The sequence below is a fragment of the Athene noctua genome, chromosome 3 (genome assembly GCF_965140245.1).
Source record: "Athene noctua chromosome 3, bAthNoc1.hap1.1, whole genome shotgun sequence".
NCBI lineage: Eukaryota > Metazoa > Chordata > Aves > Strigiformes > Strigidae > Athene > Athene noctua.
Window position 1 is genome coordinate 71,955,544 of NC_134039.1, and position 27,883 is coordinate 71,983,426.

Sequence of the window (27,883 nt, forward strand, 5' to 3'; positions counted from 1 at the left end):
TCATGGAAGAAAATTTCCTCAAAGGCTGTATCACAAGCACATCAAATGAATTACTGCATAATTCACAGAAAAATTAGTTTACTTTGTTGGGCAAATACCAAAAGATTACTATTATCTGACACATTGCCCTTTGGTGGCTAACACCTAGCCAGAGGATTAGAAACCAAGCCTTCCTTAAAGCTACTGGGAAAATCTGATCCCACAAAGTAAGGTGGTATCTCCTGAAGCAAAGTTCATGCTCCCCAGTGAAATCAGCCTCCAAGCATGGTGGACAGAAAACATGGGTTTAGAAGACTGTAGGGTCAAAGCCCTTAAACAGTGATGGATAGATAAACACTTGATCTAATGTCTTCTTGCCACCTGGTCACACAATTTTTCAGTGTTCTCCAAAAGCTAGTAGATCTATGCCCTTTATATCAGTCATCAGTGCAATTTCCCTGATTTCTTCAATGAAGACTATCAGTCGCTTCAATTTGGCTCAGACATACAGTGGTCACCAACATCCCTTACTGTATCTAACATAAACTTTGTAAATAAATATTATTTGCTAACACTGCAGGGCACTTAAACACACAAAACACCTTTAATCGGTATCAATACTATGTAACATAAGAACGTCTTAAATATTTATGTTTCTACCCACTGTGGTGGTGCAATTCCTACCCCTCCCTGCCGTCCTTGTTGGGCTGCTTGGTGCCAGGTGTGATTCCATCCACATTCCCCCGAGCCATACACCAATCTATGGAGATAAGGACTGATAACCTTGAGGAGCCTGGCTCCTGCCCCCCTCTGATTGCTCGGAAAAGGTTATAATGGCCCATCATCTCCTGATGGCCTGACACACCTGTGTCTGGGATGTGGTCAGATGGAACAATAACAGGGTTGCATGTTATTCAAATTCTTGTGCAACTGCCGGAAGGCACCAGATAGCATTTGACAAAAGTCAATCATCTTGGACCCTATAAACTGTGACCACCAGAGAGGCCATTTGAGCTCTCCTGGATCGCAGCGGCCTGTGACCAGCATCTCCCCTGAGCTGGGACGCCTCTCAGGTGTCGTCTGCTCCAGACGGAAGGCCAGGGCGAAGTCCCCCCGCTCGAGTCTCAATTATCGCCCGTTGAGGAATGCCAAGGCATTGTGAGTATTTGCTCTAAACTCGAGAGGGAAATTTTCTTTGAGCTAGCTTCTATTTCACCTGTTTATTGGTGGGTGTGCGTGTGTGCGGGTACGTACCCTTACCCTTGTTCCTGTGTGTTTGTCCCTTTTGTGTTCATTTTACCGAACCCAAACCCCTTTGCTTCTGTATGTATATGTCTGGTTTGTGTATGCGCATGTACATATGTGTATAAATTAAGGTACCGTTAAGTAAGTTAGAGTGAATCTTGTCATTTTAGAACCTGAATAAGTCGCTTTTCTGTCTGAATTATTTTGTATTGACAAATAGTTGTTAGTTATTAATAAATCTAGATTATTTTTCTAAATCTTTTACCGTGTCAATACTTTAATCCGCGACACCCACACATTGCAGAAGCAAAGTGAATGCAATCTATTTCTACATACTTGAACAACACCTTATTTTAAAACTGTAATGTCTTCAACCTTTATCTAGAAAGACTCCACGTACTTCTCCATTCCCCATTCTTTCCTTGAATCTGTAGAATTGCCCAGAGAGGGGAAAAGCCTACTGACTTTAGATACATGATGTACGTAGTTGTGGATATGTAAGAACTAACACAATTTTAACAATGCATATAAACAACTACTTATGCACACAGTATAACTCGGTATTGTTATCCTCAGAAGAATTACAAGGCGACTATCTCAGCACCTTCCCTCAAAAACCTGGAAAAGCAGTATAGGTATACTTAAGCAGAGGTGAGGACATACTGGTGGGGAATCTCTTCATACAAGTGAAAACCAGAGGGCCACAATGAAGCAGCAGCAGATTCACTGCTACCATGTTCTGCTTTATTAAGGAGAGCAACTAAATGTCAGCATTATGTTTTCCTCCCATTTGCCCCCTTTCACTCCTCTCTCCTCAAAATACCTCTAATTTCACCTAGGTAAAAAGATCCCTCTTATAAAGTGGTTTCTCCCTGGCCATTCCCTTCCACAAATACAGGTTTTGATGGGTTTAGATACTTCTGCACAGCTCAAGCAAGATTATACCAGGCAGCAATGTACTTTTCCTGACTTTACTAACATGAAAAAGCTGCTTGTTTAAAATCTTGCATATAACCAAATACTCATTTAGACAAAGAAAATAGCCAATACCTTGCATTTTCAAGAAAGCTAACTGACATGGCAAAACAGCCAAGCCATGTCATATTGCTGTACTTGATCGTTAATTAGTCTAATGAACACTGAAACCCCACTAGATAGGATGAAGTTGTGATTCAGAGCAGCAGATGTGATTCTGATCTGAAACCTCTGGGGAGTGTCTGCGATGGTGAGTGTAGCAGTCAGTCTGAAAAGCAGTACCACAGAGGAAGAAATTTCTGCCATGAAGGAAGAAATTAGTCTTCGAATGGCAGTTAATTTGTTCTAGACAGAGAATTTTCCTGTTAGGAAAGGAAAATGTTTTTTGTGAAATCAGAACGATTCCCCAAACAAGTAAATTATTTCAACTCCATGAAGAACGTCTAGTTTAGAAGGACAGCATAAACAACAGTTGTTATAACCTCTTCATAACTATATTTTGATAGAATAAAAAGTAATAAGCTGATGCACAGTACCTAAGACATGCTTATATCAATAAAAATGTTAGAATGTGTATGTCAAATTTACCTCGATGCTTCTGTACACGACAGTTTACCATGCAAGCATGGAATCACTGCAAGATTATATCAGCAAAAGCTAAAAGCTGATTTACTGAAAAGATGAGCCACAGATCAGCTTTGATACTGCAAGAGAAGATGAAAGACAGACCTTGGAGTTGCCCAGGCTGATGACAGTCATACAGCTCTAACCACCCTGCACATACAATTCTGAATGCTAAAAGACTCAGGGAGACCAAGAGCTTTACAGGAGCTGAACTACCATTTCTTCCAAGCTAACAGCCCAAACGAAACTGTCTCCTGACTGAGTTAAGAGAAGCTCAAAAGTATAAAATTGTAGCACTGTGTGAATACTACTGTCATATGCACACTACAAACACACCATGAAAAGCTAAAACATGTCACTTAAGGGCAGTAAATTGCTAGTCTGATTTACAAGATGTGCTTAAAGCTAGCTGCAAGCATATAGACCAGTGCAGTGTTTGAAGTCCTTGTAAGAAGGACTGGAGGCAAGATAACATGCTCTTCGCAGGAATCTACTGATTTAATCTGTCCCTTGGCTGAATAATTTTCAGGAATAACTTTCCTTCAGGAGAAGAAAACATTTTATTTTTCTACATGGTCAACAGAACAAGCACAGCTTTCAAAGCAACGTGAAAAAGAATAAAAGTCATATAATAGCATCTTTTCTTTTACACAAGCATTTGATTCAATGTATCTTAACAAGGCACAGCAGAAATAAGGGCTGAAGTGTAACAGACAACCAAGAGCTACTTGTTTAGTTTTCAAAAGGCAAAAATCTAAACACAGCTCTTAGGTTCTGCTGAGAGGAAAGGCAAGCAAGCTAGGCTTCTAACCATGGAATCAATTTGTTTTTCCAACAGAAGCTTTCCAGTACATTTTAAAACACTGTCCATCTCAGCTGATGTGGTTTTCTTCTCTCTTTCTCTACTTCCTTTTTTATTTCCCTCTTTAGCATTGTCTAGCTTCCCTGCCACACCAGCTCTTTGCAGTAGCATATTGCACTATTAAGCAAATTAAGATTTCCAAAACTTGAGGTGGTACACCACCTCAGCCTGCTTACCTATATTTATTGTCTGGCTAATACGGATTTCTGCACTGGAGAGTTTGCACAGATGGTAGCATCAGTTACATCCATGCAAGGAAAATTCCCTGCAGTTGCTCGAGCACAACTGAAGACACAGTTGGGCAGCAGAATCCTTTGCAAAGATGCTTAAAGAGGAGGTGATCAGATCAGAATTTGAAAAGAGAGGAGGAATTTGGCAATATGAGCATTTGTTTAAATTATTTTCTAGCTAGTTTAAGTTGACAAATGTCATAAGTCAATAAATAGAGAGATCCAAATACCTGAGGAGATCTGATCAGTATCTTGCAGAGCCTGTGTTCCAGATCTCAGTACAGTCAATCATTTATATATATATATATACACACACACACACACATATAACTACAAGAAATCCTGTTTCTGTATCTGTTCAGAATTCTGGCAGTGCGTGAGTTAATTTGCCACAATGTGACAAGTATAATCAAAAAAATGGTTTTTGCTATAAGATATAAGCATTTAAAATAGGACTATATACCCTGGAAAATACAATGAGCTGAGTCTTGTTAATTTTACTTATCCAAAACTCTAATAAAGCATATAAGATAGAAAAGACTACCGTAATGCATTAGATAACTTTCAAACTATAAATGTTTTAACACAATGATTACTTCTCTACTATTATATGAAACAGAAAAGAAAGAAAAATTACCTGAAATGAGTGCATGTTTCCCTTAACAGCTGTCCTATTTCACTAATAAGTCACTCTCCATTCCTGCGTGCACCAGAAAAAACATCAGCCTGTATCCTGTCTTTTATTTCCACTGTAAACAAATGACATTATAGGCATATATCACAACCCGAAACAAACATTTAAACTTGGTTCTCAAATATTAAGATGGGTGTTGAAAAATCTAAGATTTGTGGAACATGAAATTGAAAAAGTGCCACCACTGACAAGCATAATTTACACTTTTCAGTCTTATAAGATCCCTTTTCTTCTGCTCCTGTGTGCAAATGGGATGGAGCTGCTGACTTAGAATAGTGCCAAGATTTCGTTTAGTAGTTTGTATCTCACTGTGGTATTAAATTGTGGTTACATGATGGTTCAGTTCCCAGTTCTCACACTGTTAAGTGCTCAGATGTAGGACAGAAAAAGGCTTTAAAAGGTTACATTCAAAACTTTCTTAAAAAGTAGCTAAATTTGTCCAAGTTTTACCAAGATCTTACATCATTCCTTACAGTTCTGGATGCCAACATGCATTTTGGTACTTTTTTCAGTACTTTTAACCTGCTTCCCTCACTCACCAGCATGCAAGAGCAACAAGTATTTCTATAATACACAGAAGGCTTTAGTTTTTGTCAACCTTTAACTGTTTTCAAGAACCAGTTTCATTATTTTGGTACTAAATCTATGATTTGAAGACCTGAAGTTGAAAACATTAAGTTGCCACCTTATAAAGTCTAACTGCTTGTTTTCTTATCTCCTTCCCCAGTCTACAAACATGCCATAGAAATAATGTAACTGAGTTAGTAGGAACAGGGAGTAGATGGGATAAGGAAGCTCAAACTGTCTTAACAGATTATTTTTATTGTGCTCTTGTCCCTCTCCCCTAACAGAGTTGTCCCCCTTTCTTCTTCTTAAAAAAAAAAAAAAAAAAAAAAAAAAGCCTCTCCCATTCATAATCCTGTCCAAAAAATTCAAGTTTAGTGAAAAAGAGGCCTTCAGCAAACAGTTTGATTTGAATCAGCAGTCCAGTATTTCTCTGATCTACTTTTTCCTTGTGACATGTAGAAAATAATTAGCTGCCTCTGCAAAACATGTTAAATTCTGCTGATAATGATGCAGTCTCACAATTTTTTTCTATTTCTAGGACATCTGTAAAATGTGCTTTGCAAGAATGCAATATGCAAGTGACTATTAAAAGGGAGTAAAATATGAAAAAAGGATTTCTCTGTTTCATGAAAAAGTTCCAAAAAATCACTCTCTGAATTATTATCTCCCACAGACTTGTTAGTACTCTGGGGTGAAACACCTCAACCATTGTAAACAGGTGAGTCCCCCCCTCACCTGCAGGGGCTGAGACTCACCTCAACCCCCTCCAGCTCTGACACTCCAGGAAAGAGTCGACCCCTCCAAAGATGAGAAGACAAGTGCTGTTTAGTTTCCCGGTCCTGACCTGCCACTCCCTCCCTGGATTCTCCCCATTACCACTCGTTCTCCTCACTGGCCTTCCTTCTCACTGCACTGCGGAATTAACAGTCTCTTCAGTGATTTCTTATTTTCTTTCAATTTGGTGACAGTACTCCAAATCACACCTTCTGTATGGGCTATTTTGACCATAGTAAACTGTTTTGCAAACTGCTCATAATAACAAAGTCTTGATTAGCCTTTAAATGCAACCATGTTTTATTTATGATGCGTTTCTGGACTATTATCATTTATGGTAAATCTTTGCATTGCACATAACCTTTCAACCTTTTTTTGTGTGTGTCTCAACCTCTGTGGCACAAGGTATTTTGACTAGCCCGCATCAGCTTAACTCTTATTGACAGACTCCAAAGAATCCAATTTAAAGAACCAGTTCTTATGCCCTTAAAGTAAAGGTGAATAAACAGATCTAAAGGGCATCATATCTCTTACTCTATGTTAGAATAGAATATAATATATTTCACCAAGGTTCTTCATGTTGCTGTTATCAGGCAGCATCTAACCAGGTGACCTTTTATACTTTAATTTTGTGTCTTTTCAAGATTGGTTACATTGTGAGCTTTGAATTGTTTCACATTTATATATTCCTTGTTTTTCATCTAAGGAGAAGACACTTTCTTATTGCTAAGAATACAATCCAACATTTGAATAATACATGCCCTCTAGGTTTTCACAAGTGAACAAACCAACGACACAAACATATCCTTTAACACTCTACTGTACCTTAAGAAAAAAAAAAAAATGGTCCCTGATTGCAATCTGATTTCCTGATAGGTCTAAAAAAATTTTAAAAATGGCTTTTGCTAGAAATAACAAAAACGTACAGTTCAACAAAATGATGCATATTAAACACTAACATGTAAAAAAGGAATTTTTACAAGATGAGAAAGGTAATAATACAAGAGAAACTGTTGAGATGAAAATGTGCTCTAGGAGCTGTCCAGACAAACAATACATTAAAACAAATAAACCAGTCAGTATTGTTACTTAGGGAACTTCCTCCAGCAATCATTCATGAATGATTTATAAACAACATCACTGCTCTGATTTCATTTCATTACTTGGCTTTACATATCAACAACATGAATGAGATGCATTTAACCGACTTAACAGCTACACCATGTATATATCAGATAGAAAGCAAAGACATTTTACATCACATAATTGCTTTACCACAATTGTTAATAACCCAAGCCATATGCTTCAGCAAAGACTTTGCTCCCACCCATGCAGTTCATACGTTTCCTCCTGTATGGCCCTGCAGTGAAGTTAATACTGGATTTGTGACATGAGAGTTATTACCAAGGCAACAAATAGAAATCAAACAGTATTATGATTTCACTACAGGCAAAAGGGAGAGTAGAAGCCAAAAGAAAAAAAAAAAAAAAACGGGAAAAATTTCTATTAAAGACACAAATCCTTCAGAAACATCAAAAGAAATGGTAAAAAATACTGGCTTGAACACATTTCTTCTTCAAATACTTCTAAGTTTTCTCCAAAATGACAGTGCTTCTTTAAATATTCTTTCACAACCTGAAGAACTATAGCAACAGATTTTACCACTTACCATTTAAAAAAAAAAAAAAAATCACATTAAAGTAAAACAAACAAAAAAGTGCAATCAGCAGGACTGTTAGTTGCTTTTCAATGTTTTAATACAAATGTCTCAACATTCTGGCTGGTTTGCCACTGAAGATTATGTTAATTTGTATGAAAAACTGAGGGTAAAATTTGTGCATGCAGTCCCAGCAGATCAGAATGCATTAAAAATAAAACATGTTCCAAATGAGAAGACAGATAACAGGATTTCCTTTAAAATAACTTGGTATGTTATGTTAACTCCTACATGGTTCTTCAAACATGTTATAAAAATGAACATTAATATTTCCAAATGAAGATATTACAAGCCTTTGTATTAGTAACATTCAACAAAAAACTTAATAGGAATTTACTTCTGTAAAAGCATTACACTGAAAAATGCTGATTTATTAAAGACACTTGACTTTGGGTTTCATTGGGTTTTTTTAATTATTATTTTTTTTTAATTGAAGTGTCAGCTAATACTCAGAAGAATCCACTTTAATACCAGCAACATTTTAAAAATAATTAGCCAAACTGTCAGGCAGACCCTCTAGTAGATGGCTCCAGACTGTGGCTAATAATTTGCTGCTGTCATACCATGAGGTTTACTTTTACTCATGATATTCCATTCTTCATTATATATTCTTCTAGCCAATAACCCAATACAGAACTCAAAAATGACAGGAATAAAGAAAAATATTTCATGTGATAGTTCTTCAACTGATTGAGTTAAAGGTCCAGGTTTGGGAAAAAAAAGAAACAAACAACACAAAAATTCCACAACCAAACAGGTGTTCAGCACCAGAGAAATAAGCAAAAGACTGATATTTAAAGATTTATGAAATGGAGAAAATGCCACAGTGTTTCAAAACAGAATGAGAGCTTATAGTTACGTGCCCATTACCATATGTCACATCAGCACCCTGACTGACTCTGCCAACACAGCCACATCCAAGCTGTGCTAAATACTGCCTATAGTTCCTGTAGAAAGCATTTGATGAAAGCTGTTTAACATAAACCGTTTCTGTCCAAACTCGAAGTCCTGTACTTCGAGCAACACTTTCACCTCCAAATCAGAGTTTGCCCTTGGTCACAGTTCCAAAGCCACCACTTCTCTCTCAAGGTTGTGTGGTAATTTTCCAAACTTAAGTGACCAGATTTCCAAAAAGAAAGTAACTGTTCAGTTCAGATCTGCCAACTTACTGGGAGGGGTTGGAAACAAAAATCTATGTTCCAGGCCTTGGAAAACATAGCATAGGCTGGCTGCAAGAAACTAGTGTCCAGTAATGACAAGTTACTGACTATCAGCTGCTTGGAGCTTTTTTTTTTTCCTTTGGGGTTTTTTGTTTGGGTGGTTTTGTTTTTTTTTTTTTTTACACTCTATTTTATTTTTAATACACTCTTTATTTTAAAAGAAACAATCTCAGCTGTGATAATAGTACACTGCCTGTCGAAAAATGGTTGCTGAATGTGTAAACCTTTCAAAATATCGGAGTTAGGGTTTCATTTTCCTTCAAGTACTATGAAACTGACACAGGCAGCTTCCATAAACTCTCATTTCCAACATTTTATGCTGAGTAGTATGAAATATTTAACTACAATTTGTTGCCCTCAAAAGCTGTTATAAGTTAATCACATTATTTCTGTATAAAACATAAAACACAGACGTTTAGTACAACAGGAGAGTCACCTCTCCTAGTGTGCTTGACTAGACTAGGCTTCTGTTTAGTTGTTTTTCCAAAATTATTTGAAGTCTATCTAAAAAACATCTGTATGCTATATAAGTCCAAAGATGCATCAATTTTCTCCATTAAAGTTTTATACATTATGAGTTTGCATACAGTACTATATAAAGCATCTTGCAACATGAAAGAACAATAATGTGGTAATATGAAGGGTCACTTCTCCAAAAAAATGTAATTGGAAGAATTTATGAAAACCTAATAAAATATTTAATGGATTATTATCTGAAAAGCAAGGAAACGTGCAACGTAGGGTTTCTTTTCGTTTTATTAAATATCTCCTAAAGCCTAACGGGGAAATGAAAAATTTAAGAGAAAGATATAAACTGGACAGTTTACTCACAAAATAAAACTTAAGGATGAAAACCTAATCAGGTAGCAGCCTTAATGTTAGAGTCATCACAGAAAATTAGACTTGTCAATTACCGAGACTTCTCAGTTATCTTGACAACATTACAAAGTCCATGTCTGAAAAAAACATTACTGTAATTGTCCCTCCCTCAGGCAGACTCAAAGCACAGTTGGGTCTGAGAGTATTCAAGAACAACTGAGGTGACAAGTTAATGGCCATGCAGAAATAAAGGCTACATGGCAGCCTGCTCGGTAATTACTGTGGCCCAATTTCAATGTAAGTGGAGACTACAATAAAAGATATATTGCTCTTCAGTAACTGCTATGAAACATGGATGACATTTTATCATTGTTTAAGTTTTGGGGTTTGTTTTGGTTTAGGTTTTTAAATAAAGTATGTTATTTTCTGGATTTCGTTTTAAAATGCACAGCCAGAGAACATAATAGAAACATATACAGCCTTAAAAATCAACACTTGAATATAAACCACAAGAAAAATGTGAAATCACTGTTACTTTTTGCCAGTAGAACTCTTGTTTACAGATCTCAACAACTATTTTCCAATATCAACAGTCAATGTTGACTAGCAAAGTCTCATTTCAATGACCAACCTATTAATTATAAATCTCACATAATATATAAATACATTAATTCATTAATTATAAATTTGTCCATGGTTGCCGATACTGAAGGAGTAGAGAAGGTTGTTACTAACTTGTGCTGTAATTCACAAAACAAGGTATCTATTCAATGATCGTCCAAAAAAAAAGAAACAAACATTTATCTGCAGTCACTATCCTATGCTAACTATTCAGTATTTAATTTCAAAAAGTTTAAAAACTGGAGTTTAAAGGCAAGTTTCTTGGATTTGACTATCATCATCTCTCTGAGGGCTAAGTCACACATCGCTGTTGAGCAGAAGTACCAAGTGCTGCTACAAGCCCTGCTCGGTGCTAAGGCCAGAGAGAGGTGCGTGCTGCCTCACGCTCGCTTCAGTGAACAGAAGTGAAGGTCTACAGCTCCTCACCGGTTCCAGCTCTGCAACTGCTTCACAATAGACCTGGCGATCAAACCTGTCAGGAAATGTGCTTTAGTCCCATTAAACTGCTCTCTAGCCTTTATTAAACTCCAGAAGTATCCTGGCTTCTTTCCAGTCCCACTCCTGTTCTCTTTCTTTCTGTCATTTATATTTAGTATGATACTCGTTCACTTTTCATGCTAATTGTTTTAATATTCTTATCTTGAAACCTTCAATTTTCACTTGTTACATTAGCTCCTCTTGTCATCTTTTGTCTTTTCCTTCTTTCTTTTATCCATCTTTTTTCCTTCCTCATTACTCTGAGCTTTTTTTTCTTCTCCATATAGTATTTTCCTCTACTCCCTATTTCTTGCCAGCTGGAAAAAGCTGCTTCTTTTTATCATAATTCTTTTTGTTCTTTTTTTTTTGCTTGCACAGATTAAAAAAGCAAGACTATTCGAGCTCAAAAGCATCTGTGTACCAGATCCAAACACCAATAGATTTTACATGTGGATTCACTTAACTTTTAGGAGATGCAAGGATATTTTAACAGCAAAAAAGCATTTTATTAACTATGAATAACAGATCACATATATCAGCAAAATGCAAGCTTAATAAAAGTGCTGAAGGCCATAAGCTCTCCCTGTTGACACATTATACAACTTTTCTGTTGCAGAAAGCTTTTCTGACACAATGTGAAAAGATAATGGCAAATTACAAAATTAGCATGCCATCAAGCTTAATGTTTCAACTGCAGAACAAAATATTTTGTTTGGCTTTCATCAAGTCCACTTGAAAGTTTTGTGAGAATAAGAATTATCAAGATGATACAGCTGTCTCTTCAACGCTACCTCGGATTTATAGCCTTGAGGGCACAGGCAGCCTGTGTGAACATCCATCAGCTCACTCAAAACTTAGCAAGCCCCCAAAAGAGCAGCAGAAACTCTAGCACAAGCCACACTACCTACGTGCAGTTCTGACAAGACAATACTGAACTCCCTCCAAAGCTAAACTACTGTTTAGTATTCAAGATAATTTAGGATTTTTTCCAAAAGTCTTCTTCCCCTGTGTTTTGGGTTTTTTTTTTATTGCAATGAAGCTGCACAGTACAAGAAATGTTTTCAGAAGTGCTAGTCCTGCAGGAATGTCAGCATATAGCTAAAACATCCATGTACTCTTACTGAAGTTTTTCATCAAAGAATATGAAATAGTCAAATCCTTCAAGCCCCCTCTTCCTGCCATTACTCAAAAAAGGAATTTATTCCTTTTTTTAGTACTTTCTTTAATTTTTAAAGAGACTGGTGAGAAAAATTAGCTTTAAATTTTACCTTAAAATGGTCGTCCTCCCCCAAGTTCCCTGTGGGCTTGAAAATATCTGCACACCACTGTTTTAGCAAAATTCTGGGATATGTTAATATTAAAAAGCCAATTTGTAGTAACTGCTCTCCTGGAATATAAGTTCCTTCACAGGGCCTTTGTCTCCTGTCAGCTAGATTTGCGTCTCCAGGCTTGAAACAGTGATCTTCTATTTTCAAGGTGAGAAAATACCAGAGTGATAAGAAACTCAAAAGTTAAACCATTTCAGACCTGTTCACACAGCGTGAGACACATTTGTCTAAAATTGTATGACTTTATCTTTTACAGGTCAGTTAAGCTGGCAAAAGCCGTGACAAAAAGGAAACATTTCTTCTACTTCAGGCACTCTGTCACACAGCAGTGGTACCCTTGTTCTTGGGAAAAAAAGAATCCAAGCAATAGGTCACCGAGCTTTATTCTTTTACTAACTAAATTTATCATGCTAAAACTTGTTACTGTAAGAGTCACAATCTCTTTATCCTATTTTTACATTTTGCTTCTCCTTTAGATCCACCTCCTCAGTGCAGAGGTTGCTCCACATGCCGTTCTCACCAGTTCAATAACATCCTGTTTGTGATGAGTTTCTGGTTCCTAACGGATGGATGTTATGCATATACACGGCTGATTCAAACACAATATGAAACTATTTCTGTGCTAAAACTAGATCAGTTTATTACATGATGAGATGGACAAAGCACAGACCACAACAATACTTACAAAAGTTCTTCCAGCTTTCCTCTCAACCTTCCCAACCTCAAGAGAAATCCAACACCACATGTACTTCGTTGCTCTCATTGGCTTCACTACTGATATGCATTTTTTAAGCAGAAAATACTGAACAGGCTTCTGAGCTCTTAAGCTTGGAAGCTCTAGATTTTTGCTGTTGTCTCCATGTGTTTCTTGTATGTATTTTTCTGCTTTTTAGGATCTCTTCTACTAGTGGGTACACTCGGTGATTATTTTCAGACCCCTGTAAAATTCCTCCATATACTTCTAACAACCGTATTTTTTGATTCAAACTTCTGTTTTCTTAAACTGAGTTTTTAAAAACTCAGTAAAACATACACAAATTGGGGAAGTATTAAATCACTCTACAACTGTTTTCTTCCGTATATTTTCAGTTCACTTTCCTGCTTTGTGATTTTATTATGTTGGTGGGGTTTTTAAATGACTTTTTCAGACATACACAAACTCACTCCTATGGCCTCACTTTCTTACAGCAAAATACAATATTTAACAAATTCTTTCATATCAGAGATAGTGGAAAGCCTCAAACCAGAAGATCAGAACAAGTGGATGCTGCCATCTTAAGTTACACTGGTCACAGTGTAGAAGAGTCCCACAGAAATACATAAGGAGAAATGGGGAACCAGGAGCTAAATTCTCTGCCAGTGAAAGACAAGCAACTGCAAGTCAGGGTCATCAGCCTCTTCTACTACAATCTAGAATGGGGTATACCAAGAAAAGAGTATTCACAGCAGCACCGAAGTTACACTTAACACCAACCATCAAAACATTTTTTTATGACTGTTTCTGGTAAATGAGTTTGCACAAAACCACTGAAGGAAAGTTCACACAATCCTACAACCTCCAACCATAAGCAATGTCCATTCCCAGAATGACACAACTAAACATTATGGAGAGGAAAACAGTGCTTAGAGAGTTAATACAATCTGACAGTTCCTTGAGGTACCATTTAATTACTGGATTAAAAAGAAATAATCAATTTCAGTGTAAGCAAACCATCAATAGACAGCTGCTTAATTATATTTGAAAAATGTCCTCTCGTAGGAGAATGTTTGTCTTGCATACCTGATAACTAAAAATTTAGTTATACTGGATTATAAAAAAAAAAAACCAACCTGGATATTGCAAATGGTTTACAAGCCAGTCCTTTAACAACAGTGCCTTCATGTGTTTATTATAGGCATTTTCTTATTTTAAAGCTAAGATTCAACTCTGTTTTCTAGTTGTAATTCTGTCCTCCTACACATCCACAAGCAAATTAGGTCAATTCCAAACTATTTGTAAAGCCTGCTACATAGAAAGGAGTTTGAGATTTTAAAACATATGAAGTTTAAAATAAACAAAGTCAACCTACCAGTGTCATAAACCTTGTGAACCATTCATTTTTTGTTTTAGCCTAATAGTGCATCCTGAAGTAGTAAGAACCAAAAACTGAGAATGACTGTCTTTGGCCAGAGGTTGCACCAACATCATGTTTAATAACATTTTAATAATGTTTATTATGTAAGTTTCCCCAATTAACTTCTAAGCTTACTTCTACATTTGGCATCTGTAACATCCTGTGGCAATGAGATCCACTATGTAATTATGTGTTTCATGAAAAAAATGTTTATTTTAAACCTACTGCTGTGTAAGAGCTAGGAGTCATCAAAACTCTGTTATAAGAAATTATGAATAATCATGCTCCTTCCATCTCCTCCATGACATTAGCGGCTTTATAAGCCTCTTGCGTTGCTTCTGAACTCATTTCCTTCTCAAGCTGCTTAACCATCCTGTTCAAGGTATCTTTTTCCCCATATATAACCTGGTTTGTACTTACTAAAAGGAAGGACAACTGCAATTGTTTGTATTAGTCCAGATCAGTCATGGATGTCATCATGATGTTTGTATAGATCTATAACACAACTTGAAGATGTCATTTTTGAGTAGTAACAATTCAGACTGCCATGCACGTTAGTTAGCCATACTGTATAATATTGCATAGTTAATGAACTTGCCATTTTATTACTTTGTTATCTTGTATTATCTTCCCACAACTGTTCATGTTCACAGATTTTGTATTGACTCCCAAATCTGTGAACTTGAACATGAATGGTGTATGAGTACAAGCTATTATTTTGCTGGTTAACCCCTTTCACAGACTTATTAAAGCAGCAAAGATCTCCACATAGATCCCTGTAAGAGTGTACTCTTGGCTTGCGATAACTGATCTTTTATTCTTATCTTTTTTTTTTTTTTCCTATCTTAAAAACTTATTAACCTGAGAGGGCTTCTCTCTTCTGACCATCTAGTTTCTCCAAGAAATTTTGTCAGCAGAAGTCATGGACTAGGACAGTTAGTTTATACAGGATATAGAGTTCTAACATGTCCATGAACTCACATCCAACCAATTTGCAAGCTATAATCTGTCTACAACAGTCATGTTGGCTCTTCTTTATTATTTTTTATTCTCCATGTAATGTTCATTTTTCATATTTATAATCACACATCTTCTCACCTGATTATATGACAGTTTTAATTAATTTTGATATGGACAGAAATAAAACTTTCTGGGCTGTAGCTTCATGCACATTATGCTAGATTTCCAAATTCAGTGATTATGTATTCAAATTACCCCAGACCTGTTGGGTGTACCCTGATTAGTCTAGGCAATCTGTTATTATTAATTTTAATCAGTCTATTCTAAGAGTGCTTCCCCTGAATTGAATTGAACTGAATTTGAAACAGACCATCTGAGACATCTTAAGTAAGCTCCAGAGCAGGAAGCTTCACATACTCTCTAACATTAACACCAATGCAGAAGGAGTCTTGTAAGATTTGCTGCTAAAGATTTATCTTCTGCTGGTGTTCTCATAACATCTTGATCCCTAATGGGCCTGAAGACTATTAGGTGTCTTGCTTCTGATGTGCCTGAAGAATTTCCAAAAGCTCTTTCTGTGCCTGTCTTCTGGTTTTCACACATAACTTAACCGTTTTGTGTCCAAATGCTTCCCACATTTGGTTACAATTTCTACTTCATAAAGTCTCTCTCTACCTGTTACAGATTTCCCTCCATTGCAGTTTAACAATACTGAGTTTGCGTTTTTCCCCCTTGTGATAGATGGCAGATATTTACTCTAAAATTTAATATGGTAGCTCTTGATACCACTAAAAGCTTTAGCCTTTTAGCTCTTCCTTTTAACAATTTCTTAACCAGCTTGCTCCCTTAGGTGCAGTTCTCTCTGTAAGATGTTACTGCAATATATTTTACACTTGCTCTTAAAACAATATGGAAATTGTATTGTATACTTACTCTTGTAGGGTAGCTCAACAGTAATTTCATCGTAAACTAGATCTTGCGCACTGCACATTTATCAAGAGCTAAGTCCTCTTGTGAGCTGACATCTTATCAGAAAACCCAATATATTGTTTTTCACTTCTACATTTACTGAGTCTTCATACATTTAGCAGAATCATGTAATAACAGGAAATGCTTCTTCCCTCAGCATCTTACCTCCTTTAGCATTTCACAGTAATTTTCCATCCCATTTACATGGTCAACAGTCTAACCCTCACCGTACTTTGATCTATTTGCACACAAATTCAAACCATGAGTGTACTTTCTTGTCTAGACATACATAGCTTTGACCATAAACCCTAACATAATAACATATCTCCCAGAGTACAGTTTGCATTCTCATCTCTATATAAACATTTGCCCTTACACTAACATACTCTTGTACCAATTTTCTGAGACACGAAATATGTCAATATCTGGATTTCAAACCAGGTCTGCTACTGGTCTAATTGTCTTTTTCTTACACTTTATAAAGAGAAGCAAGCAGTAAATACATACATGACGGTGTTAATCCCTGACAGTTGTTGAAACATCTGCAGACCACAACCCACAATTAAGGCTCTTCGAGTTGGAGGGTATGTTAGCATTCTGCAGATCACAGGTCCAGCTTAAAAAAAAAAAACAAAAAAACAACAAAACAACAAAAGAATACATAATAGTTCTTAAGTGATCGCTATCAAGACAATGTTCCCAGGCATAACAGGCTTTGCACCTTACTTTCAAACAAACTTGGATTATTTCAATTATTTGTGAACAACTTGATCATTTCAGTTGTTTTTCTGCATTGTATTACAAAGATTATTTTCAGGCAGCCCAGGCAAAAAAGGACACCATTTTTGTACAGAGCATATACTACTGATGGCAAATGTACGGCTCTCCTATATCATACTAACAGATTGCACGTCTACTGCAACTGAATGTACTCAGTGTTATCAAAAAATATCATTGTTGTTTCCGTTCTAAAAGCTCCCACCATTACTGAGAGGTTTTATCAGAAATGCCATTACTCACCGCTCAGATCTGGATCTTGCTGATAAAGCATTCTCCCTAGTTCCCCAAAGACCCCGTTTCCACAAACCAGTTGCAAGTATGGGCATTTTGAAGGTATGGGATAGATCTATTCTGCACAGCTGTAAGGCCAGCAGAGGACGTGTAAATTAATTAATTTTTGTCCATACCTCCGGTTGCAATGGATGAGATTGCATTCAAAAATCAGAGAAAAGTTTCTCAGTGAAAACAAAAAATTTCTGGCAAACAGAGAAAGTTTTTTAAATTTTCCAAAGTATCCTATTAAAAAAAAATACAGAAAACTATATGATAACGCGTAAAAATTTAAAATACTTGACTCCATTATTTACTTGGATTTCTTTCTGCCCAGAGTGGTGTTTAGGGCAGAACACAGTCTGGGAAAGAAATCTATGTTTTAAACATCTTATCACATCTGGTATACCCACTCAGAAAAACTAATATAGATCACAATATATGTAAGTCAAAATAGTTGCCATAAAAAAGGGAGGTGAAGAGGACCTACATTTCTACATTTTCAAAATCTTCCCTGAACATACAGAAAACATTAAATGTATTGATTCAGTATAAAAACATATATGGGTCTGTTAGTGAAAAAAGCTTACAACCTGTGAACAGTTTCAAGAGTGGAACTCAAGAAGGCAGTTTAGATAACATTTTCTTCACTGAAAGATAATCAGATCTGTCTAACAAAAACTTATTTTCAGTAAAAAAAATATGGTATGCCTAATTCACATTTTATTGGTATCATCAGAAAACCTTGCTTCTTTACTATTAACGGAACGTAGTCTGACAAATTTTCCAGCTGGTTTCCAAGTAACATTAACATGCAGGCAGTACACAGTCCCACCTGTCCTGCCATATTGTCACATCACTACCTTCAAAGTGTCTCTGAGTAAAATCAACTGACAGATATATAAAACCAATCTATGTATCTGGTAAAATATTCTCAAGCAAGGCACATGACATCACTGAGTAGACAAGCATGTTAAATGGTTCAGTAGTAAAAGTGGCATTTCCTCGGTGGAAAAACAATGAAACCAGCATTTTCCACTAGCTAGGAGCAGTGTGGTGCTCAGACATACTCTTGGATTTGTCCTCCACTCCAAGCTTCACAAAGAAAAAAGGATTTACTAACAAATGCAACTATTAACCTTAACTCAGAAATAACAGCCCTCAGGTTTTCATACTCAGCATCAAAGAATCACAGAATCCTCTAGGTTGGAAAAGACCTTGAAGATCATCCAGTCCAACTATTAACCTAACATTAACAGTTCCCAACTACACCAGATCCCTCAGCGCTAAGTCGATCCGCCTCTTGAACACCTCCAGGGATGGGGACTCCACCACTGCCCTGGGCAGCCCATTCCAACCCCTAACAACCCCTTCTGTAAAGAAATACTTCCTAATATCCAGCCTAAACCTTCCCTGGTGCAACTTGAGGCCATTCCCTCTTGTCCTGTCGCTGGTTACTTGGTTAAAGAGACTCATCCCCAGCTCTCTGCACCCTCCTTTCAGGGAGCTGTAGAGGGCGATGAGGTCTCCCCTCAGCCTCCTCTTCTCCAGACTAAACACCCCCAGTTCCCTCAGCTGCTCCTCCTCCTACAACCTGTGCTCCAGACCCTGCACCAGCTCCGTTGCCCTTCTCTGGACACGCTCGAGTCATTCAACGTCCTTTTTGTAGTGAGGGGCCCAAAACTGAACACAGGAATCGAGGGGCGGCCTCACCAGTGCCGAGCACAGGGCTCAGATCCCTTCCCTGTCCCTGCTGGCCACGCTATTGCTGACACAAGCCAGGATGCCATTGGCCTTCTTGGCCACCTGGGCACACTGCTGGCTCCTGTTCAGCCAGCTGTCAATCAACCCCCCCAGGCCCCTCTCTGACTGGCAGCTCTCCAGCCACTCCTCCCCAAGCCTGTAGCGCTGCTGGGGGTTGTTGTGGCCCAAGGGCAGCCCCCGGCATTTGCCCTTATGGAAACTCCCCCAGTTGGCCTCAGCCCATGGCTCCAGCCTGTCCAGGTCTCTCTGCAGAGCCTCCCTACCCTCGAGCAGATCAACACTCCCACCCAACTTGGTGTCATCTGCAAACTGACTGAGGGTGCACTCGATCCCCTCGTCTAGATCATCCATAAAGATGTTAAACAGGAGTGGCCCCAAAAACGAGCCCTGGGGGACACCACTCATGACCAGCCGCCAACTGGATTTAACTCCGTTCACCACAACTCTTTGGGCCCGGCCATCCAGACAGTTTTTTACCCAGAGAAGTGTGTGCCCATCCAAGCCACGAGCAGCCAGTTTCGCCAGGAGAATGCTGTGGGAAACAGTGTCAAAGGCCTTTCTGAAGTCAAGGTAAACAAAATCCCCAGCCTTTCCCGCATCCAATAAGCAGGTCGCCCTGTTGTAGAAGGAGATCAGGTTTGTCAGGCAGGATCTGCCTTTCATAAACCCATGCTGGCTGGGCCTGAGCATCTGGTTGTCCCACACGTGTTGTGTGATGGTACTCAGGATGGGCTGCTCCATCAGCTTCCCAGTCACCGAAGCCAAGCTGACAGGCCTGTAATTTCCTGGATCATCCTTCCAACCCTTCTTATAAATGGGCATCACACTGGCCAATTTCCAATCTGTTGGGACCTCCCCGGTCAGCCAGGACTGCTGGTAAATGATGGAAAGCGGCTTGGCGAGCACCCCAGCCAGCTCCTTCAGCACCTTCGGGTGTATCCCATCTGGTCCCATAGACTTGTGTGTGTCTGTGTGATGCAGCAGGTCACTGACTGTCTCTTCCCGGAATGCGGAGGGTCATTCTCCCAGCCTCTGTCTTCTGGCTGAGGAGTCTGGATTCCCTCAGTACAACTAGTCTTGTTATTAAAGACTGAGGCAAAGAAGTCATTGAGCACCTCAGCCTTTTCCTCATCACTTGTTACCAGGTTTCCTCCTGCATCTAGCAGGGGATGGAAACTCTCTCTGGTCTTTTGCTGCTCACATACTTATTGAAACATTTCTTGTTGTCCTGGATTGCTGAAGCCAGATTAATTTCCAGCTGGGCTTTAGACCTCCTGATTTCCACTGGGCATAGCCTCACAGACTCTTTGTAATCACTGTGAGTGGCTAGTCCTTTCTTCCAAAGGCTGTAAACTCTCCTTTTCTCCCTGAGTTGCAGCCAAAGCTCCCTGTTCAGCCAGGGTGGTCTTCTCTGTCGCCAGCTTCTCTTACAGCACCTGGGGACAGCCTGGTCCTGAGCCATTAACACTTTCTTCTTTAAGAGTGCCCAGCCTTCCTGGACCACTATTACCCTTCAGGACTGTCTCCCAAGGGATTCTGTCAAGCAGGTGCCCAAACAAGTCAAAGTCAGCCCTTTGGAAGTCCAGGATGTCAGTTCTGCTGCCCCCTATCCTGGCCTCTCTCAGAATCGAGAACTCTTATTATTTCATGATCTCTGTGCCCTAGTCAGCCTCCAGCCACCACATCATCCACCAGCCCTTCTCTGTTCACAAAGAGGAGATCCAGCAGGGCACCTTCTCTGGTCGGTTCACTCACCAGCTGTGTCAGGAAGTTACCTTCCACACATTCCATGAATCTCCAGGACTGGTCCCACTCTGCTGTGTTGTATTTCCAGTAGATGCCTGGGAAGTTAAAGTCTCCCACAAGAACAAGGGCAAGCAATCGTGACATTTCTCCTAAATACCTACAGAATATTTCATCCACCTCTCTGTCCTGGGTGGGTGGCCTATAGTAGACTCCTACTACAACATCTGCCCTGTTGGCCTTCCCCCTGATTTTAACACAAAGACACTCCACCCTGTCTTCACTACACTTGTGCTGGAAGCAATCATAACAGTCCCTTACATACAGCACCACCCCACCGCCTCTCCTTCCTTGTCTATCCATCCTAAAGAGCTTGTAGCCATCAGTTGGCACACTCCAGTCATGGGAGACATCCCACCACGTTTCTGTTATAGCCACTACATCATAATTTTCTTGTTTCATCATGGCTTCAAGATCCTCCTGTTTGTTACCCATGCTGTGTGCATTGGTACACATGCATTTCAGATGGACTGGTGTTTTGCTCCCTTCCCCTTTCAAATATAGTTTAAAGCTCTGTCAATGAGCCCAGCTAACTCCTGCCCCAAGATACTCTTCCCCCTCCGGGACAGGTGCATCCCAACTAATGCCAAAAGGTCTGGCGTCCTGTACACTAACCCATGATTTAAAAATCCAAAGCCCTGATGGTAGCACCAGGAGTTCGCCTGTATTCTTCTTCATCCATTATCCCAGCTGAAGGGATGGAGGAGAACACAATTTATGCTTCGGACCCCTTAATCAGTTTCCCCAAGGACCTGAAATTTCTCTTCATTGCTTCACATCTGAGCACAGAGGCTTTGGGCTTAAAAACCTCTATCTGGCAACTCATTCTGCAGCATCTCTCATGAACCCAGGCTGCTAAATGCCTATGAGATCTTCTGTTTTTTATAAACTTCCTACAAAGTCCTTAATGGAGTTCAAAATCTACCTTTATCTTCAAAGGACCCTACAGCCAACCTAAATCTTGAAGTCCACCATCAATGACTACGCTTATCGAATGAGCTAGAACTTTAGAGCAGGGGCTGTTAGGAAAGGAGGCAGAAATGTCTTAAGGAACTGATGCAAAGTTTTCAACAATTCCTGATCCGCTCAGCTATTTGATGGAAGTTATATAAAACTCTATTCACAATACGGCATTGTACAAAACAATTGGAAAGAAGGCATTAAAATGAATAGCTAGAAATTAAAACAGCTGTTCTCAGACAATGGCTTGCAACTCAGAGGGAGTCATGAACTCTCAAAACTTCATCACACAAATCAGTCTGTATGCCTGATGTGGGGCCCTGCAGAAATTTTAAGACCATGTAGTAAAGTTTAGACCCTTACTTTAGAACTTTAGACCTTCAGAGCATCCAGTCAGCTAAATTCAGTAGGTACTTGAAATTTTTCAGATTCTGATTAACTGTATCAGAAAAATGATGCTACAAACCAGAGATTTGAAAGTTTCACTCCATATCTGTACCATGGTAACTGCACATATCAATAAGCATACACAAAATTAAAGGATTTTCTTTCATAAAATTCACAGCCTTCAGGTTTACAAACCAATAAACATAATGAAATAAATAAAAGAATTTGTTAATCTCTATATTAAAGAAGCTTTACAAACGGCACTAAAAACCACAAAGGACTTTGACTGCAAGGTGGCTGTTTTTAAAACAGAAAATGAGTGTGAAACTTTTTAATAAAATTATCTAGCCCTAAAACTAACTATATTATTTTTGTATTTTCCTATCATCAACCCTGTCATCCATCTTCTGTTGAGTTGATATATTACAGTCGTCTTAGACAACTCTAGGAAAACAAGGTTGCTAACAACAGAGAATGGATCTAAGCAAAAAAATGAATAAAGTTTTCAGGACTAAGTACATTCTTCTGAAAATAAGTCTTCTGAAAACTGAAATTGTACTTCAGGAGTTTCTGACAACCGTTAAATCTGCTGTTATTGCAATAGATTAAAATAACACCAAACAATAAAATCATTGTCTTTAAAAAATGGAGCAACTTAATTGCTCACAGAACTAGAGGGAAATGAATGATGCAAAAATATATCACCAAAAAAACCCATTTGGCAATTTTTACCATGGAAAAAAATAGATATTTGTCTCCAAAAGCCAATTTTTTCTTGTTTATGATACTTCTGCCTTAATTGTTGTTGCTTTGTCTTCAGCTAGGAGATTTAGAAACATTCCTGCATTTGAACCATTTCATTTGAAATTGAGAAAACATGGAGATGTTTGTTTTCCTTCTTCTAATCTATGAATAAAAATTAAGTCAAAAGGATGAAACCTCCTAGTGTCATGATTAATTTAATGAGAGTAGATTTGGTAGGACTTTGTGATGTGGTTTCAGATAATTACTTTATCCAAAGTAAATTTCCTTAATGCGTATGTTTACAAGGGTTCAAAATATGCTACAGTAAAGAACAGCTGAAGCTTGCTCTATTGTGAATGTAATATGGCAGCAACAGATAAAGAGCAACGCAAATATAAGGATATTGCTGTTGCAGAAGGTGACATTACATGAAGTGGTGATAAATGAAGTGAATTGCTGTGGTCTAACTAGACTTTTCTTAGCCTGGTCTTAACTGTCTACCTAACTAGACATTCATTCTTATAAGCAAAAGGCAACATTCATCCTAATAAGCAAAAGGAAGTTTTGTTTCACATCCAGAAAAAACATACTACTTTACACTGAGCTAAACAGGAAGAGCTGTTCTTGTCAAATCATTACTGCTGGAAAGAAAGCGATGCTTTCCAAACATTAAATTTTATGAGTGGTTATCTGAAACTTTTAACATCAGCTTCCCGTATTTTAGCCTTGTTATTAGTCATAATCTACAAGTAAGTTAGGTTTAGAAACTGTGAATCACTGGGTAAGGCATTTTGATCTTCCTTTGTAGTTAAAACAGTTAGTATGGCAATCCTAGGAGCCTGGGCGTGATCCACTGCCAACTAAAAGATATAGATACCTTTCAAAAGCAACAAAGAAAACAAACCCTAGTTCTAAAAGGAGTTTAAATAATGAAATCTAAAAAGCAGAATGGGTATCAATGATGCCTTAGTATTTTCTTCTGAAAATGTACTGCATAAAATTATTGTAGATAGACGTAAAGCCAACCTAAAAATCACCCAAGCAAATGCAGGCAAACATCTGAAGCTGAAAGCCTTGTGATCCTCCATCCCTTGAATTATTAAGTACAATACCTGGCAAAATTTCACAGCTAGGAAATGATGGTTAAAGATCAGGCTCTGCCAAAGTAATTTTCAGGTTCAAACATTCTTGTGCCAGCTAATCTAGGTAACAGCTTGTAGCAACAGCTTAAAACTGTGTAGGGCTCCTGCCAGCATTTTGTGCTGTTGCTGCAGAGGATTGTTTCCAAAAAGGCAGGCTTAGCCAAGCAACAAGACAGTCACTCATCAGATTAGCATCAATTAAGATCAACCTTCAGATTATTTTCTTGGACCCAGTCTTGTACTAATGCCAGCCAATACCCTCTCTTCCATCCAGATAAATCTTCAAAGAAGTGGTCTACAGTTTGAAATGGGACCAAAAAAAAGGAAACAAACTTCAGGCTGGTGATCTGGTTAACAAAAGAGACACAGGAACCATTTCTCTGTTTTGCCTTTCCTTACAAAACGACAGCTTCCAGTCCAGCTTTCTCTGCATCACCTGTAGAACATTCCTCCACCTAAGACTTCTCCTCTAAAGCACTGAGAGCTAGCTATTATTTTCTGCATATGGATGATATACTAAAACAAACACCCTTTCCCTCTCCTAGCTACTACATAATTATTTTCTGAAAGTATCAACTTCATTAATATTTCCTTTCTGTAACATTTACCAATCACAGGAAAATAGAAGCATATTTAAGACAAAACTGAATTATTTATCCTGAGAAGATATAAAACAATTTTACCTAAGTACCAAGTTCTTCTCCAGTCTCACAATGCTTCCAGTAACATTGGAAGAATCACTCCCAGCACTAGAGGAAACTTCCTACTTCGTGTAGTTCTCTAATCCTTTGAGAAAGCCCAAAAGGTTGCTTGCTTGAGCCTTTTTTTTTTTAACTGCATAACCCCCCATCAGCCAAGAATAAGAAGAGACTGGCAGCTTGCCTAATAACCAGGTCTTAGTATTTTTCAGTTTTCCACAGCAAATATATCCAATGGTATAACAAGACAGTCTGCTCTAAAAGAAAATAAAAGCTAATTAGACATAACCACTTTGGTTCTAGAGAATTAAGTAGTGCAAGGAGTTTTTCCATGCCTGGATGAACTGAAAGAGGTTTTCTGTTTGCTTAGAAAACCTAGATTTTGAATAAATGGTCCCTCCAAATAATCTTTTTAATCCATACATTGAGAACAGAAATGCTAGGAATAAAGACTTTTTTTTGTTGTTGTTCTGACAGCAAGTTGAGTTGGTCTTTTGGGAAGGCTGAAAACAAAGCAATTTTCTTTTATCTGTACAAGAAAAAAAAAATCTTTCCCTTGATACCACATTTTTTGATATAAAGCTTTGGTGACAGAAAATCTGTATGACTGAGTACTTGCACAAAGGCAGCAGCAGTTAAGAATACCTTTGAACAGGACAAGAAGTAGTGGCAAGTAGGGAAGCAAGTACATTTTGGCTCTGTATGAGCCAAAGTTCTTTATAGAAAACAGAAACTACTCTAATGAAAGTCCTTTTAAACTGGAGGAACCATGACAAAACAGATAACGGAGAAGAGCAGCCATTTACACGATGCCAGCAGGAACTGAGAGAAGTGGCCACAGTGACTAGTAAGAGTCCGTGTGGGTGGAAGAGAGACCTCAACGTGGTATTGTCAGACCTGTGGAGTGGGGGATGATGGAGAGGGAGGTTTACCTGTTTCTTTGATAGGAAAACTGGGGTAGGGACAGAGAAAAGCAAGGATCACATTGTGCCTTCCTTCTAACTGTGGCAAGCACCTTAGAAATAAAGCAATAGGTAATAAAAAGATTTGTGCATACCTGCAGCCTGCAATGTCGTTTTAGCAAACAAATATTTCTGTTCATGGTCTCCTCTAGAACTGCTTTACATAAGAAACAGTAACATGACCATCACTTAAAGCTGGAGAAAGCAGATGAGGAAAGGTAAGATGTAGTTAGCACTACGCAGGCACAAACAAAATAAGCAAAGTGTTGTAACAGCCTGAAGAGCTTCCCACTCCACTCTCTCATCAAGTAATGAAGTGCAGTGCAGAGCATTTAGCAATTTGGAATTAGAAAACTTTTTTCCTTTCGCTTTAAGTCGAGAAAAGACATTTAAAAGAAAACTGAAGTCAGGGTAGTTTCAAGAGTGTCCTTTTTTGTGTGTGTTGGTGGTGTTGTTGCTGTTGTTTGTCAATTAAAAGAGCAAAACAGCTGATGACTCAGAGTTCCATCCAACCCAGTCAGTAACCTACTCTCAAGCTGACCTTCCCAGCCATTATTGTATTAACACACGTACAGATATTGTATTTTATTTCCTGGGCAACTCACTTCAAACCTTAAATTTTCTGCACTTTTTTTTCTGCCAAATATCGTACTTCAGTGATATTATTTTTTCCCCCCCTATCCCCTTGTTTCCAAATGTAATATCCCTGCTCCTGCACTAAGCCAGTAGTTTAACAATGACAACAGATTTCTACTTCTTGCCCTCCAAAAGAATGAGACACATTCTCAGGAGGCAAGCTGAAAAAAGCAGAACAGAGAAAGGAGCCTGAAGGTCAATGAAAGTCTCCATGGGAACTTACAGATATAACCTGTTGCATGTTCACTTTTTTTTTTAAACTTTATTAACAGCACATTTAATTTAGACCATCTCCTAAAAAAAAAAGTTTTAAAAAACAATCTATCCAGGGGGCCTGAAAAACTCCTCTCACTTTTAAAATTCAGATGCCATTAGCATATGAGCTTCATTAAAAATAAAAGGAAAAAAAATTAATAAATGAGATCCACATTTAAACAGATTTTAAAAACTTGTTTTGAAATCACTATCTTTTTAGCACATCTCAGTTGGGTTCCAAAACTACCAGAGAGGAGAAAAATCAAAAATTCACTGTAGGTTAAAGTCAAAGTACTTTTAACTTTGGCTTCCTAACAAGACAGCACCATCAAGGGATGACAGACAGTACAGCAGACCAGTTTGAAGCTAAAAATAATATTAAGTCTTAAGAAACTTCAACTTTCTTTTTTTTTTTTTTTTTTAAACTGAAGCATTTGAACTTGAGCACAAAGTCAAGTTCCACTGAAAACAGGCCAGATACACACTTAAACATTTCACAGAACTGCAGCCTAAGATCATACCTCTTCTAAAAGCACTAGCTAATTTACTACATTTTAGTATTGACCATCTTCTATCAGAAACACAGAGGGCTCTAAGACAACCACTACCACTCAACAAAAACAGACCATGTTTTTCATCAGAGAAGGCCAACCACATTTCTGGGAGGAGGAGCCGGAGCATTGCCAGCAGGCCAAGGAAGCAGTTCTCCCCTCTACCCAGCACTTGTGAGACCCTCAGCTCGAGCAGCACACCACATTGCTGCAGGAGTCTGGAGGAGAACCACCGAGGTAGAAAGGGCTGGAGCACATGACATACAAGGAGATGCTGAAACAGCTGGGACTGTCCAGCTTTAAAAGGGAAAAGCCTCTGCTGTCTACAGCTACGTAGCAGAGATCCAAAGAGAAGACAGACCAAGGCTCCACAGAGGTGTGTAGGGGTGGGACAAAAGGCAACAGACAAGTTGGAATGCAGAAAATTTGGACCAGATGTGAAGTCTGTTTATTTGTACCATGGAAGTGGTCAAATACAGAAAGAGATATGCAGGCAGGTCATGGTCAAAACTTCACTGAAAGTTCCTTAGCAACTTGCTCTGACTTGTACTGCTTTGATTAGGGATCGGATTAGACAACCTTCAGAGGACATCTACATGATTCTTACATGAAACCTACATCACTCTAAGACTTGTTGTAATAATCAGTACTAGAACAAGTAATAATGAAAAAGTTTGGTACTTCATAATAATAAAAAATATCAGAGTATTAGGAATTAACAGACTATCACTAACACTGAAGCGCACTTCATTCTAC

The 27,883-nt window shown here is 38.3% G+C and overlaps 1 protein-coding gene across 1 annotated transcript in view; it reads right to left on the reverse strand.

Annotated features, from left to right (window-relative positions):
* The window catches only part of SLC2A13 (solute carrier family 2 member 13), a 165,763-nt gene that overhangs the window by 69,202 nt on the left and 68,678 nt on the right, over positions 1 to 27,883 (reverse strand). Inside the window, exon 4 of the mRNA XM_074903291.1 lies at positions 16,683 to 16,791. Coding sequence (XP_074759392.1) covers positions 16,683 to 16,791 — 109 coding nt within the window. The remainder of the gene's footprint in view (positions 1 to 16,682; positions 16,792 to 27,883) is intronic.